The sequence below is a fragment of the Pleurodeles waltl genome, chromosome 4_2 (assembly GCF_031143425.1).
Source record: "Pleurodeles waltl isolate 20211129_DDA chromosome 4_2, aPleWal1.hap1.20221129, whole genome shotgun sequence".
Classification (NCBI taxonomy): Eukaryota; Metazoa; Chordata; class Amphibia; order Caudata; family Salamandridae; genus Pleurodeles; species Pleurodeles waltl.
Window position 1 is genome coordinate 835,660,610 of NC_090443.1, and position 16,786 is coordinate 835,677,395.

The following is a 16,786-nucleotide window of genomic DNA, read 5'->3' on the forward strand; positions in this document are numbered from 1 at the left end:
ACCCTCTGCAGCACAAACACTTTGGCTGCCTGTTTACAGAGAGTGGAACTCTCTGCAGTTGAGGTAATGCGTTTCCAAAAGATAATGCTGTTCGAACTTGTATTTATGGTTCATTATTTGAAAGCCTTCATTATTAGGGTGAGTGCTGTAAATAAATGTTTTAAGGTCACACTTCACTACTGACGTTGGTTCCAGTACAAAAAAAAAAAAACGTGTATACACATGTTTGAAAAGTTTAGGCTATGAGGCTAAGTATAATGCTCCCAGAATGCTCTCTGATTAGATGCAAATGAAGTGTCATTTAGTAAAATGTGTTGATGCATGTTATTTTTTTCGCAAAAATATTTCTAATGGAAAATCAGTGTAACCATTTTCAACACGATTATGGGAAGCATGAAAATAAACAAACACTGACAAAGCCAACTGATCTGACATATTTTTATAAGTCTTTTAGTTTCATCAATCCGTGTCTTGTTTTGACATGGCTTTTGTAACACTTTATTGTTGTGGGAGCTACCAGGCCCTCAACATTGTAACAGACACTGGCAAAAAAAAAAAAAAACGTTTTTGAACTCTAAAAGCACATGTTGCCACCAGCGGCATAACAAAGGCCCCGCAGCCGCCCTCCAAGGGGCCCCTTCAGCACAGCACCTTCCCTGAGTGAGTCTGGAGAGGGGGCTCCTCCATGTTCTTTGCAAAGGGGCACCCTCCAGTTTCGTTACGTCACTGATTGCCACTGTAGTTCCAGACACTGAACAAAACTACTTTGTGTGCCAATATGCTCCTTGTGGAAGAGCAGAATGCGATCACTCACAGTAAAGCCAGCCGAAAGAGAGAGAAATAGAAGTTTAATAAAAACAAAATGTCTTTGTTAACACCAGACCTAATTAGGGACCAAGACCCACATGTAGGTAGCTTTTTGCATGTCGCAAACAGCGACTTTCGCTGTTTGCGACGTGCAAAAAGCACATTGCGATGCACAAACCCAGTTTTGTGATTCGGTAACCTGGTTACCGAATCGCAAAACGGGTTTGCGACTCGCAATTAGTAAGGGGTGTTCCCTTCCTAATTGCGACTCGCAGTGCAATGTAGGGTTGTTTTGTGACCGCGAACGCAATCGCAGTTTGCACCCGTGCTAACACGTTCGCAAAAGGGAAGGGATCCCCATGGGACCCCTTCCCCATTGTGAATGTCACTGCGGACCACTGCCTGCTCTGAAAAAATGAAACAAAAACGTTTCATTTTTCGTTTTTGTTATGCATCTTGTTTTCCTTTAAAGAAAACGGGCTGCATTACAAAAAAAAAAAACTGCTTTATTGAAAAGCAGTCACAGACATGGTGGTCTGCTGTCTCCAGCAGGCCACCATCCCTGTGAGGGCCGCAATTCGCGAGGGGGGCGCAAATTGCGACCCACCTCATGATTATTCATGAGGTGGGCATTTGCGAAGCCCTTGCGAATCACAGATGGTGTCAGGGACACCATCCTACATTCGGATTTGCGACTCGCAATTTGCAGGTCACAAATCTGAACCTACCTACATGTGGCCCCAAATTCTTAAAGAAAGTCACAAAAGTGCACCCATGGTATATGTCGTACCCCTATAAAATATTTGTGAACTGTATTTTAGCATGGGTAAATACAATGTGTAGATTTGCTCATGTGAAAATCTATTGAGCATTTGCAAGTTCATCTTCCCTCCAGCCACTTTCTTCCCAACCCTGGAAGAAGTTCTAATTCTGCCATTGTCAGGAGTAAATGTCCAACCTTTCTTATTATGGTAAAATATTAGGGAGAAGCTGGTAAAAATCTTTAAAACATGCATGTTAGTAGGTTTGCAGACTCAAAGGCATTCCAGCCCTGGAACTATTTCTTACTGCTTCCTCCAGCCCCAGTATGCAGATCTGCAGAAAGTTGGCAAAATAAGGAAATTGCTACAGTAGGGATTGAAGCTGCAAGTATTCAAGCCCTACTATGGTAGTAGCCCTGGCATAATCAGCGAGGCTATTATCAGAGCTCTTACATAATGAGATTGCTGCCATAATTTGTCGCCAAACTACATGGCACCAAAGGGACAAGTAGATCTTTTTACAGGACAAGTAGATTTGAGAAGCAACCTGTCCCCTGGACAAGTAGATATTTTAATAAATTCCACACCCCTGATTGTACATAAGCAACTGAAAGACATTTATAGCCAGAAAGTTTTCAGTACTCACTGTACACCCTGCAACACTTGTAAAGGCAGGCAACACAGTCTGCACCATGTTTGGGGCAACCCAGAGTTCAGCACTTCCAGTGGGAAGCCTTTCAGCCCCTGATGTCTCTTTTCTGCACTTTTGGTACATCAGTGTCCTCCTCTAAAAGAGGCACTTCCTTCACACTCAGAGTGGATTCATCATCAGATGATTCCTCTTGGACAGAAAGCTCACTGCCAGAATCTTCGAAAAACATATCAGCACCCTGTTGAGTGGTAATCCTGAGGCTAGTCATTATTGTTACTAATAAAAGTAACACAACAAATAAGTAAACAACAATCAACACTGTGTAAAATAAGAAGTAAACAAAGTGTGGCTTTATCAAACCGAAAGTAAAACTACTGGCATATAGTGATCTAGAAGGAAAAGTCAATCAGTACAAAGCACACAAAAACCTATATACTCAAATATAATATCACTAACTTGCCAAAGACGGCTAGACTCAGCAAGCACCAAATATATCCCACTAGAAAGGAAAAACAAAAGAGAATTACACACAAGACAACACAATACACTTTGTGCACAAATCCAATGAGAATTTCACACATAATAAAACAGAAGCTAAATATGCTGCTATTAAACCATTTACAAAAAACACATACATGCAGGGCAACGATACTCATTTGGAGTAAACAGTACAGAAAAGGTTTTCTTACCAAACACATGCAGCTACACAAACTTCAGATCTATCAGTGCTGAAACCGCAAGCAGGAGCCACAGCAAAGGAAATCAAAAGCTTTGCCCTAGAAGAAAAAGGAGAAATAAAACATTTCGTTCACAAATGCAAAAGATGACCAAATAAAACAGTTGACATGTTAAAACACTATGAAGTCTGCCCATTACCATCCAAATGACAGCCACACACATTGCCAGCCTGGTGGCAATGGGGACACACTACCAGTAAAATCCACAGTCCACACACATCTCCAGCCAAATGCCAGTACGTACATAGCCAGCCAAATGCTAGTACTCGTAGACCATCAGCCGAACTGCAGTTCTTTCTTTCTGCCCCCTTTGGGGCATATGGGGCTCATTATGGCCACTCTGTCATGGGGGGAGGGGTAGAAAATGGCCAAAACAGTGCCCAAAGGTATTTGGAGTGTCCCTTGCCCAAGGGGATGCTCCCTTAAACAAAAAAAAAATCATGTAGTTGGTGGTTGCATTCCTGCTGCACGATCACAGGCCCACACATAATCATGTAGCAGGAATGCGCTGGAAAGAGACATCGGGGTGGGGGGGGGAGAAAAAACTCTTTCCTTTAACCCCAAACCCTCCCTGGTGGAAAAACCTACAATATCCTCCTCTGAGCTAGAGGCAAATGTCTTCCAGCATGCTTCGGCTGCTTTTGTCGCATGCAGACATCACCTGATCTCTGAGGGGGTGGAGGTTCCGGAGTTGTAGCAGAAGCACTTCCGCTGCTATCCTTTTGGATAGGGTGGCTTTAGGAGGCAGCCCACGGGGGTGGGAGGGGCACCAGTCTGAGCATGGCTTGGAGGTGTTCAACGCACACGCCCATTGTGGTCACGGACAGCTCCCAGCAGTGCGGCGCACCAAAAGGGTTAAAGGAGAAGGATGCCAGTAAAATTAATTAATGGGCTTGTTGGCGTATGTAGGAAGTTGGCTCTGTATATACTATTTCAAAGTAAGAAATAGTGTGCACAGAGTCCAAGGGTTCCCCTTGGAGGTAAGATAGTGGCAAAAGTAGATAATTCTAATGCTCTATTTTGTGGTAGTGTGGTCGAGCAGTAGGCTTATCAGAGGGTAGTGTTAAGCATTTGTAGTACACACACAGGCAATAAATGAGGAACACACACTCAAAGACTTACTCCACGCCAATAGGTTTTTATATTGAAAAATATATTTTCTTAGTTTATTTTAAGAACCACATGTTCAAGATTTGCAGTTAATACTTTAAATGTAAGGTACTTCACTTAGATAGTTTAGGAACTTTGAATGAAAGCAATATCACATACAGTCTTTGTAAAAATGGCAATAAGCTATTTTCAAAGTGGACACAGTGCAAAAATCAACAGTTCCTGGGGGAGGTACGTAAAGGTTAGTTTTCGAGGTAAGTAAAACACTTACAAGTCTCGAGTTTGGGGCATAGGCAGCCCACCGTTGGGGGTTCAAGGCACCCCCAAAGTTACCACACCATCAGCTCAGGGCCGGCCAGGTGCAGAGGTCAAAGAGGTGCCAAAAACACATAGGCGCCTATGGGTAACAGGGGTGCTCTGGTTCCAGTCTGCCACCGGGTAAGTACTTGCATCCTTGGGGGGCAGACCAGGGGGGTTTTGTAGAGCACCGGGGGGGACACGAGAAGGCACACAAAGTACACCCTCAGCGACACAGGGGCGGCCGGGTGCCGTGAGCAAAGCAGGCATCGGGTTTTAGATAGGAAACAATGGAGGGACCCAGGGGTCACTTTAGCGGTGCAGGCAGGCACGGGGGGCTCCTTTGGGCAGCCACCACCTGGGCTAGGCAGAGGGTCGCTGAGGGTCACTCCTGCGTCGATGTTCGGTTCCTTCAGGTCCTGGGGGCTGCGGGTGCAGTGTTGGTTCCAGGTGTCGGGTCCCTTGTTACAAGCAGTAGCGGTCAGGGGGAGGCTCTGGATTCTCTCTGCAGGCATTGCTGTGGGGGCTCAGGGGGGTCGTCTCTGGTTACTCACGGGCTCACAGTCGCCGGGGAGTCCTCCCTGAGGTGTTTGTTTTCTGCAGGTCGAGCCGGGGGTGTCGGGTGCAGAGTTTGAAGTCTCACGCTTCCGGCGGGAAACGTGAAGTCTTTGGAAGTTGCTTCTTTGTTGCCAAGAGTTGCAGGTTTTGAACAGGGCCGCTGTTCACAGGAGTTTCTTGGTCCTGTAGTCTAGGGCAGTCCTCTCAGGCTTCAGAGGTCGCTGGTCCCTGTCGGATGCGTTGCGGGAGCAGGTTTTCGAAGTTGGAGACAGGCCGGTAGGGCTGGGGCCAAATCAGTTGTCGTCTTCCTCCTTCTCTGCAGGCTTGTAGGTCAGCAGTCCTTTTTCTTTCTTCAGGTTGCAGGAATCTGATTTCCTGGGTTCTGGGGTGCCCCTAAATACTGAATTTAGGGGTGTGTTTAGGTCTGGGAGGGCAGTAGCCAATGGCTACTGTCCTTGAGGGTGGCTACACCCTCCTTGTGTCTCCTCCCTGAGGGGAGGGGGCACATCCCTATTCCTTTCGGGGGAATCCTCCAAAATCAAGATGGAGGATTTCTAAAGGCAGGGGTCACCTCAGCTCAGGACACCTTAGGGGCTGTCCTGACTGGTGGGTGACTCCTCCTTGTTTTTCTCATTATCTCCCCTGGACTTGCTGCCAAAAGTGTGGGCTAGCTGGACTGCCCTGGGGCATTGTAACACGAAGCCTGAACCTTTGAGGCTCACTGCTAGGTTTTACAGTTCCTGCAGGGGGAGGTGTGAAGCACCTCCACCCAGAGCAGGCTTTTGTTTCTGTCCTCAGAGAGCACAAAGGCTCTCACCCCAGGGGGTCAGAAACTCGTCTCTCAGCAGCAGGCTGGCACAGACCAGTCAGTCCTGCACTGAAGGATTGGGTAAAATACAGGGGGCATCTCTAAGATGCCCTCTGTGTGCATTTTTTAATAAATCCAACACTGGCATCAGTGTGGGTTTATTATTCTGAGAAGTTTGATACCAAACTTCCCAGTATTTAGTATAGCCATTATGGAGCTGTTGAGTTCGTTTTTGACAAACTCCCAGACCATATTCTTAATATGGCCATACTGTACTTACAATGTCTAAGAATAGACTTACACTGTAAGGGCATATTGCTAATGCAGCTATGCCCTCACCTGTGGTATAGTACACCCTGCCTTAGGGCTGTAAGGCCTGCTAGAGGGGTGGCTTACCTATGCCACAGGCAATATTTTGTGGGCATGGCATCCTGAGGGGGATGCCATGTCAACTTTCTTTTTCTCCCCACCAATGCACACAATCTGCAGTGGCAGTGTGCATGTGTTAGGTGAGGGGTCCCTAAGGGTGGCACAGCACATGCTGCAGCCCTTAGAGACCTTCCTTGGTCACAGGGCCCTTGGTACCACTGGTACCTTTTACAAGGGACTTATCTGTGTGCCAGGGGTGTGCCAGTTGTGGAAACAATGGTACATTTTAGGTGAAAGAACACTGGTGCTGGGGTCTGGTTAGCAGGGTCCCAGCACACTTCTCAGTCAAGTCAGCATCCGTATCAGGCAAAATGTGGGGGGTAACTGCAACAGGGAGCCATTTTCCTACAGCGTACATGAAATTCTGAAAGCAGTCACCCCTCATAGACTTTGCATGGATAAAACAAAGACTTCATTTTGAACCTATGTAACCATTCCTATCTTTATCTGGAACCCACACACATTTGTATAGCAAAGGCTTCATCAAAGACCATCTATCTACCAAAGCAAAGACCTCAATCAGGGCATGGGTGCTGAGGCAAGATGTCGTGACAAATGCATGCAGCGAACACTAGCATCTTCTAATCAGAGTATTACACAAAGCAGACAACAGGCATGGCTGGCACATCCTTTTCATCCTTTATGCATTCACCTAGCTTAAATGCTACCTGTTATGCTTATATCTAGCAAAGCCATCATCTAGGAGCCGCATAACCAGTTATCCTCATAGACTTTGGAAATTAGGACGTTTAATACCAAGCATTGATATGAGCGATCAGAAATCTACTCATATCATGCCAACGACTTTATTATGAAAACAAAAACATTTGATTAGAGCTTGACCATAATCGTGAACCTGTGTGCAGTTTCTGAGAGAAATGTTGATATTGGGTTATTGTGCGTGCATTTTAGTCTTCTTGTTTTTTTTAATGTAATCAGTAGTAAACATTTAAGCACGTATGATTTATTGAGAAGGCACGTCCTTATAATGAATGTCCTGGTGGTAAAGGTTGAGTACATTTAAATAGTTGTGCGTGGGCATCTGTATAATTAGAGCATGCCATTTTGTTCCAGTTTTTATTTTTCGTCTTCTATTTGTTCATCTATTTATAGATGTCTTTGTTTTTACAGGGCACGGTAACTTGCAACCAGCATGGTAAGTAAACTACTAAATAAATATGGTGCTGTCCGAATGGTAAATAGTCAAATGCAACGTTCCCAAGCTTCACTCACTGATTGCCCCAAGCATACCTTCACCCATTTGGACAGACCACTTAAGTAATCTCAGGGAAACGGAATCCCTCATCCCCTCTCTTATGGAAATCTCTGCAGAATCTAAGGAAGGTTTACCCAGACAGCGTCCAGCTGTAGCCCAGGCAAACCTTGTTCTATCACCTCCGCTTCTCGAGTCTTATGCTAACCTTTCAAGTAAATGAAAACTTTATCCAGCTGCACATCTGAAAAAAGAACTAACACACATCCGACTTGAATAGCTGTGCAAGCCTTTTGGGGGAAATTCTGAAAAGTCTGATTTTAAAACTTGAACTTTATGCTACTTATCTTTAAATTGAGGTGCTGTTACACCATCTTACACAGTGCTAGCAGCTCCTTGCTCAAAAATCACTGTTAGGTTATTTACAATGCATCCGTTATTGTATTTAAAACCCCCCCAAAAACTAGACAAGATTACCCAAAATCACTCCCTCTCCGAATTAAGTTGAGATATCAGATCAAAATTCTCGTCCTAGTTCTCGTTTCTAAACAGAATACTATGCCTTACTACCTCACGGACCCTATATGTTGGATTATAGCTTTATAAATAAAGAAATCTGGACCGTTCACAAATAGTTGAAAATGCATTATTATTTTCTTTAATGTATTTAGTGCCCTTTTGCTTTTGAATAAAAAGCTTGTTAATTAAACTCTTAAATAGAGTGGTTAGATATAAGTAGTATTCAAGCCACGTGGTATTTCTGTTTAAAGTTTTATCAGTTCTAATGTTTGAATCGTAATTGTTTTAATGAATTATTTGATTCAGAACAAACCTTTTTCACTTTGATCATACTTTAAGCGAGGGTCCAGGGTTCATGTCCCTGTTCAGGCGCCATTAATTGTACTATATGAACAGGCTGTCACCGAATTTTCATGTATTGACCTTAAGTACATGGAAGGTTTTATCATGAAGGTTTACCAATAAATCTTTTTGTTATTCTACGTATCTCGGTTCTATGAAGTTTGGAGTGCCCTGGTCGCTTTCTACCTTTATACTTTAAGCGACCTTCGGGCTCCCAGCGGGACCCTGCCACATAAATCTTAACTATTTCTTGGCTGGATATATAGTATCTAGGAAAGGTATTTTTTAACACATTGCTCTTCCATCATGAAACCGAAACCTGTTGGTTTCGACAAACATTTGTATCATCTTGTTTTCATTCTTATCCTTATCACGTCTGTGGGCACCATGGGGCTCGGTCAGTATGTTGTGCCATACAAATCTCCAAAATAACAAGTGTGGCCTACACTTGAGAGCACAGTAGGAGATGCTGTGCTCCCTGTGTTTCAAGTCTAGAATTGGATGGCTTCTAAGGACCCCAGTGCCACTCTTCAGGTACTATTTGAGTCCGATCTATTTTGAGATGGTATATTATTTGTTGGCGGCCTAGTTTCTAGTAGACCAAGCAGTTAATTTTCAGGGAAGCAGACCGGTCGCTTAGTTTTTGGTGTTATAGTACCGGATTTCAGTTTATACAGTAGGTTGGAGAAAATGTTAGGAAAACGAGGATTGTTCCATTAAAACTTGAAAGAACATACATTCTGCTAATCAAGGCCATTGGGATTATGTGATTCTATGTGTATTCTGCATAATTGTGGATTTACTGGATTTACTACATAATCCACCACCTGTTGCATAATTTGCAGATTTCAAAACAAAATGTTTGTAGCTCAAACTGACCAAAAGTTAATTAACAATTGCCCCATTTGGGTTTGCTCAGTGGCGGACCCACTGCATGGTTTAACTAGACATTAACTGGTCGCCTTCCCTTTGCTGACTGTTGTGTTAAACGGGAAGTAATAAGGTGCCACCTTTGTGCTGACATTTTTAATTTGTGTTAAAATGACAAAATAGTGAAATGAGAGTGTGCCACATAATGCTGTGTAATTAAAATTATTGATGTGTGGTGATATTTCGAAGGCACACTGTACGGCAGAATTCTATTGGCAGTGGTGGTCTGTTGATGAAATGGGTATATGTTGGAACATGAATGTTCAAACCAATTTGTGTCCTTTGTTTAATTAAAATAAGTTCATTATTACACACCTTGGCATATCAAACTGTCCACTTGTATTATGACACCTCTTGTTATATTGGAAGCAATTTTATATTGATAAGTTGAGAATTTCTTGCAATATTCACAGTTGTTTACAGTCCCTCATCTTTGGTTATCTGACTATCAGCTGTCTTATGTACTTTTCTTCTTTTTTAATCATTAGTCCTGCACAGATGAAACCACCTAAGGGGGTTTATCATTGCCCAGAACAAGAATAGTGATTTGCGAAAACGTACGGTGGTACCAACCAGTACAGGGTGGGAACTGGTTACTTGCAAGCCAAATACGGACATGCATTAACATACGTTTGTAGACCCTAAAAGCAAATAGTCAAGTCTTGACTACCCTTTTAATATGTCACGCTCCCCTCAATGTCTTCGATGAACTGAAGTGGGGAGTTTAGAGGAGCTGCAAGCTTGGAGATACAACTCACTGTTACGTAGTACATCTATAATTCCCAGTTTTTAGCAATTCCCTTTGAGAGATGCTTCATTCATTGATCAGAAGTTGCCGTTCACGGTGCTAAGGGCAAACATGTATGTAAGCCTCCATGTAGGCACCTTGATGTGTTTGTGCCTCAATTAAAACAAACTGAGGTCGCAAACTAGGGTGCAAACAGGTCTATGTGGAAAAACTGTGAAGGACTTAACTTTACTCTGCACACAGTATATTATGTGATGTGTATGTTTTGGTCTTGGTTTACATAGCTGAATGAAAAAGAAATGTCTCATGGTGACAAACAAGTGTAATTGTTGATTTATGCCATTTGGTGATGTAAGAAACTCTTTCTTTTTTTTTTTCCCCCCCAGTCTCGACGATATGACTCAAGGACAACTATTTTCTCCCCTGAAGGTATGCGGTTCGTATATTGGATATAAGAAACCTTACTGTCAAACGTTTGTGTCCCCTAACATTGATTTTAGAAATTTGGACCATTGTAGACTAAGGATTTTCCTGTTCATTCGGCGACTTGCCCAAAAGAGATGCATACAATCTAAAACGATGTTGGTATTTTCAGTCCGTGTCCTTAACTTTGTATGCTCCATTTGTAAACTCACAGGTGTACATGAAACAAGGCAGCCCTGTTTTACCTTAGGGACCTAGATACAAGGGGAAAATACATGGACAGTGATCCCAAGGGAATCATTCACACAACAGAATCCATGTTTAGCCTCTGATACTTGTTGTTATATCAATATATATATTAAAAAAAACAACTCATTGTTGTATTGTCCCTCAATTTTCCCCTTCCGTGGTTCCTTTTCCTTTCCCCTCCCGCATTCCTTCAATATTTTCATTTTCCAATTAAAACTCACATAGAATGTGGAAGTGCCTCGCAGGAGCCCTGCATAGAGAGACTGAAGACACCTATTTCTTGTACTTAATAAAGAAACTTGTGTGACATCCTGGTGGCATATTTCTTCATCCCTTGCCTACTTACATCTGTATTCAATGGCATTGTTTTGTTTTCAGGGAGACGTTCCTTTCCTCTGAGTTAGATTAAGGCCCCTCCTCTACGAGCTCATATGAGAACCAAACTGATCTGTTCTTCAACCATTTTGTTCCTGCCGGTGTTGCCAACAATGAAACTAGTGTGCAAGACTTGCTAAAATGCACAAGCTTTATCCAGGAACATTGAGGCGATCACAAAGCAAAAGTAATTATTCTTAACCCATGTCATCATTTGCTGTTCTTAAGGGGGAGAATTTCTCAGCTGTTCTTGGTGACCAAAAAAAAAAAAAACACTGCAATAGACGTGGTCTGGATATCCAGATGTGGTGTTGGGTGAGTCTCTAGATATTAGTGAGAAAACTGTCTAAATCTTACCCATATAAACACATTAGAGTGTTAGAGCCTTTTTATGCTCCTCAAAGAGGCTGTAGAGAAAATCCAAAACAAAACTACTGGGACAAGGCAGTCTCAGGGTACCTATCGGTGATGTAGAGTAGCATGTTTGAGATTCATCCAATTACTTTTTTGAGCCCTTTGATTTAGACACTGGTGCAGTGCTTCTTTTCTTTCGGTATTGGTTTCTGGAATGTCACTCAATCTAAGAATATTTTCTGTAACACCTATGCAGACTTACTCTCAGTAATTAACACTCCAGTATTATGACTGCGCACTACCGGTGTAAGTAATTTCCTGTTTTTTTTCCCTGTAGGTCGCTTGTATCAAGTGGAATATGCCATGGAAGCTATTGGACATGCTGGAACGTGCCTTGGAATATTAGCAAATGATGGCGTTCTTCTTGCTGCAGAGAGACGCAACATTCATAAGCTTCTGGATGAAGTATTCTTTTCAGAAAAAATATACAAGCTTAACAAGTAAGTCATTTGGAAACTATCTAACTGCCAGTCTATGCACAGATCTTGCTTTAGCACTAATACTCTTGGTGCCATTGTGACTCTTCTCTATACAGCATTTTTCTGCCACAGCTCTTGGCTTTAGACGCTCTCACTGTTGGTGTCCCTAAGAGACCTTTGGTCTGAACTAGCGGTGACTTTGTTCCCTCATGGATTACAGTAGGTGGGCAGCACACCTACTTGATACTGTTTCTTCAACTCTTCCAAGTACTTGGCCTCACTCCAGCGATGGAGAAAAAGATCCCAGTGGACGTAGTTAAGGGATCAGTAGCTTGACTGACCAGTCCTAGAAGAAACCCTCCATAACTCTAGAATGCCAGCAAGTTTGTAATTTTGCTTGCTAGTAGGGAATATTCATGGCAAGGCACTTTGCCCACCTTTTGTGGTTGAACAGTATATCTTGGTTGACCTTCAATTAAGAGTTAAAAAAAAATGTTGAGAGTGGCTGTTGCTATAATTCTACCTTCTATTTCTTTGTTTGGTATTTGTTTTATTTTCTGTTGTGTTTATGGATTTGTACACTTGTATTTACTCTTCATCATGCCGAATTGCCCTATCTTAGCATGGCTAAATTAATGCTGACTCTGATTTTTTTTTCTTGCAGTGATATGGCATGCAGTGTTGCAGGCATAACCTCTGATGCCAATGTTCTCACAAACGAACTAAGGTTGATCGCTCAAAGGTATACATATAGATTCTGCTATTTGTAATGCTATAAGTAGTGTCTGGGCTGTGGCCTATAACATATTTTATCCAACTAGAAAACATAAAAAGATATCCTGGCAGGAAATAACATTATAAACCTTGTACCTCTACGAGACTCTGTAAATTAACCCACTTAAGACGCTTTCTGGGGATGGAATGCAATGCAATGTGTTGCTTAAAACACTAAGGTGGGGCAGAGTTAATGGCCGAGATAGCTCCTTTTGACCAATTTATTACAATAAAAAGAGTTGCATGTAGACCATGGACCTTAGAATTTTTTCAGGAGTGAAGAGAGACATGTATTTGACATCTCACAGACACTGATGACTTCTGTTGAATTAGTATTCTGTGTAGTAAAGCACCAGAATCCTCACCGTGTAAGGTAATTATGGAGAGTAGTATTGCAGCAGTTGTGCTCATTTTAGTGAAATTGTGCAGTGTCAGTTTTAGGAAGTAGGCTTCTTCAGTTTCCCAGATTGCACTGCAGTTTATTTTCCTTCTCCGTTGAGCAAGGATCCATTAACACAAATGAATTTATTTTACTTAATAGCCTATCAGAAAAAATACGTTCCTTTCACCTAATGTCATTAAGCATTTTTTACCAGAGCAGTATTGTTTTAGTCAACATGCTGACTCTTTAAAATGGATGTATTCCTTGAAAGGAGTAAAAGCCCTGGAATGGTATCGTTAGTCTTCCAGTGCCAGCATAGCAAAACTCCCTCAACCCAAGGTAGTCCATACCTACTCCTCAGACCTTTTGTAACCTACCAACCTTGTTGATTACAGTGACACATTTCATCCAGTGCTTACCATGACATAACCTGTTCTTTAAAGAGTGTTGTCAAAGAATCAGTTGATTCAGAAACTTCTCTTTCTGCCAAGCTTGTGTCTACCGTGTCCAGATATATTAATATGATTATTGCCTTGATATTTGGGCTACTCATTGTCATGACTTACTCGACTAAGAGGCCATACTTAACATCTTGAACCACTTCCTTGGTGCCCTTACATTGGGAACAGGTGCTGCGCTCTGCAGCACAGTAGAGGGGAAAATGTAGAATCATCTGAGACGTGTCCTGGTGGACAAGAACTTAGAGGGGCATTTTAACCTTCTGAGATCAAAGGGCCATGGTTCTAGGAGTGGATTCCCCTCCAAGCAAGAGAATAAAACCAGTGATCTGTCACACTCACAGCACTGAGTGGACAACCCAATCATTCTCTGCTGGCCAGGATAGCTCCTGAATTCCTTTTATGAGAGCCTAGGAGCTCCATCCATTTCTAGTTAATTCTGAAGGTCACCAGATCCTCTAGATTCCATTCTGTCGAAAACATAACCAGTATACAACATATTTCATAAAGAGGTGAAACTGAATATCAATACTGCACTTCCTCAAGTTCAGGCAATTATATTTATTTAAACTCTGCAACATAGTTCTTCATTTTGGCCTCTAGTACCACTCCGAAATTGCCAGAACCCACCTCTTATTTTTTTTTATTGATACTAGTCCCAATAAACCCCCCATTGCAGAGGCAAGTAAATGGCCTCTGATAAAGACATCTTGCTTGAAAGCAGCCCCTTCGTTCTCCAGTAGTATGTACAGTTTGTAAAGTAACCATTTTCATTGTCTTCCTCTGCTTTCCCCGAAAAGGAAAGCAAGGGCATATGAAAGACTTGATGGACATTTGTCCTCATGAAAAGAAACAAAGAATATTCATGAGGTGCTTAACCTGTCTGTGATTTTCTGGTTTGAAAGTGGATGCCCGTTAAAGTGCTAGACCCTCCTTTTCCATCCACCTCTTAGGGTTTCGTGCACATGAGATTTGAAAAAATTAAGACTTAAGTGGACACCCTAATTGGGTTTGAGAAGGTAGGCTACAAGTCAATGGGGAAAAAGCTATGTGTTCATGTGTGGTATTGGCTAAAGTAGCAACACCAGCCAAGGCCTTAGTGGCACCAAAATCCAAAACTTCAAATCGGGAGCATCGGAGAAAATGTGCAACACCGAGGATGCTCCCGAGTAACAACAAACAGTGAATCAATCAGCATTTATAAAGCACTGCAAATGACCTATGAGGATCTCAATCCAGTACTCTTTAGTCACCATTGTGCACTGCAGTGAGAGGAAGCATCTTTTACCATCAACCAGTTGGCAACTTCCAACGAAGAACAAATGGGTGCTTAGTATTGTGCAGAATAGATTCAGTCCCCGGTTTCCTAATTGTCTTCCGAATATTCCACTCGGGAGCATCAAGTCGTATACATATACCAGCTTGTTACAGAACCTGTTCTTTGTGCATATTTGCTCCTACTTTATGTTCAATAAAACATGGTTAGGATCTTGTTCACTACTGGTGTGAAATTATGATACATACATACCAGTGCGCAGGGATCATGCATTCTGCACACGGGTAAATTGCCCTTGCTCTAATAGCACATGTGTTAATAACACCTGCCTTTGCAGGTGCAAATAGGAATTCATACCTGAAATTAAATAGCTCCACAGTTGTAATCGGGGACTTTGTGGTTATTACATCAGCCAGACTATTGATTAAATCAAATGTTACCATACATCTTGCACTGTATTATGGTACAACAGCATGAGCTCATCCTCCTTTTTTTTTTTTTTTTTTTTTCTCCAAGGTTTGTCATATTTCTAAGGTAGCCAGATTTTCCCTTCCATTATCCTTCCTGAGTGTGTAGAAGCTTCCTTCCTCACAATTTAGATGTCCGTCCTTGACATCCAAATACCTTTTTTTTTTTTTTTTTTTTTAATAATATCTGAGAGACTATCAACACAGGCTGTTGTAAGCAATTTACAGCTCAATTGCAAGTCTTGAACACCACTGTTTGCTATTGGCAGGCCCATAGATCTTCCTAGATCAGCCTAGAGCCTATTTCACAAAGTGTAAGACTATTGGTGCTGATCTTAGGAGCAGTGTGCCATCACAAAAAACTATAGAGTAGTCACTTTACTTAGAGAGTAGTCTATACCCATTACATGTACTTTTGCCTCAAAGGAGTCCAAGCTTGCCGTTCTTTCTGCTCCTGTGTGTTAAGAAATCCCGCAAAACAACAGGGTCTAAAAGTAAAGAAAATAGAGCAGTATGGGGCCATCACCTTACGCTCACCCCCATCCCCCTGCTCCATTCCCCTCAATCCTAAAATGGCCAGTAATGCTTTTTCCCAGAGGTCAGATAAAGGTTGTTTACCTCAGTCATGTCCCTTTTTCAGGGTGGAAAGGCCACTAGCAAAAGATGGCCAAAGCAAAGGGGGTGAGAACATTGCCTGCTCAAGCGTAGGGTCTGTGACTTGGCAGACACATTTTTTGGTGACTTGGGGGCAGACAAACCTACTCCTAGGCACCAGGGATAAAGGTAAAAAATAAAAATAAAATAAAACAAAGGTGGGTGGAGGGTGACTTGTCCAGGCATCGATCCATGCCCCAATCACCAGTACAGGCCCAGCAACCCTTCTGCCTCTCCCAGCGGAAGATTGGAGATTTGCCTCCAATCTGCTCCAGTTTAGAAAGCCCATTGAATGTTGGGGATATTTTAAAACAAGCATTTGCTATGCAGTGTGTCTCGCATTTGCTCGAGTTAGAGCTATTAGCATTGTAACTGGACTTTTCTTGGCACATAAACTGAAAAACAGAAGTTTGCTCACAGTCAAACGTATCAGCAAAAGTGCAGTTATCCTTGTAACTAACAAAAGTGCAATTATTGATATAACAGGGTCGAAGTCATGCAAAGCGCTTGACTACTGCCCAGCGAGATCACGTTGCGTAGGAAATAAAAAGAAAAAGTAGTCCAGAACCCATTCGGAAAACACGGAGCCTTCTATGTTTTCAGTAGTTTAGCGGTGCTCTCGAGGAGGGCTAAACACTGGAAAAGGCATGACACATACATGCCTTTCACTAATGAAATCAAGCTAATTTTAAAAGGCAAGCTCACGAACCAATGAAAGTGACGGCCGTGATATGGGTATGGTTAAAAGCCCACATAGAGATTACAACAGGGACCGATTGCTTGCATGCTCTTCCCTAAAATGAAGAAAATGGAGTGGTGCCGGCCTGTCACTCACCCCTGAAGCCCCAACAGTCTTTCTGGGATCATGTAGTGTAAAGTATCCCCATCCCCATGGTAAGCAAGAGGATTTTTTTTATTTTTGTTTTTTTGTTTTAAAACATAGGTTAGACATCTGGGCTATAGGCCCAGCCACCCAACTGGCAC

The 16,786-nt window shown here is 42.5% G+C and overlaps 1 protein-coding gene across 1 annotated transcript in view; it reads left to right on the plus strand.

Moving 5' to 3' along the window:
• The window catches only part of PSMA4 (proteasome 20S subunit alpha 4), a 56,139-nt gene that overhangs the window by 13,940 nt on the left and 25,413 nt on the right, over positions 1 to 16,786 (plus strand). Inside the window, exons 2-5 of the mRNA XM_069232562.1 lie at positions 7,291 to 7,315; positions 10,298 to 10,340; positions 11,650 to 11,812; positions 12,456 to 12,533. Of these exons, the coding sequence (XP_069088663.1) occupies positions 7,313 to 7,315; positions 10,298 to 10,340; positions 11,650 to 11,812; positions 12,456 to 12,533 (287 nt within the window). The 5' untranslated portion in view covers positions 7,291 to 7,312. The remainder of the gene's footprint in view (positions 1 to 7,290; positions 7,316 to 10,297; positions 10,341 to 11,649; positions 11,813 to 12,455; positions 12,534 to 16,786) is intronic.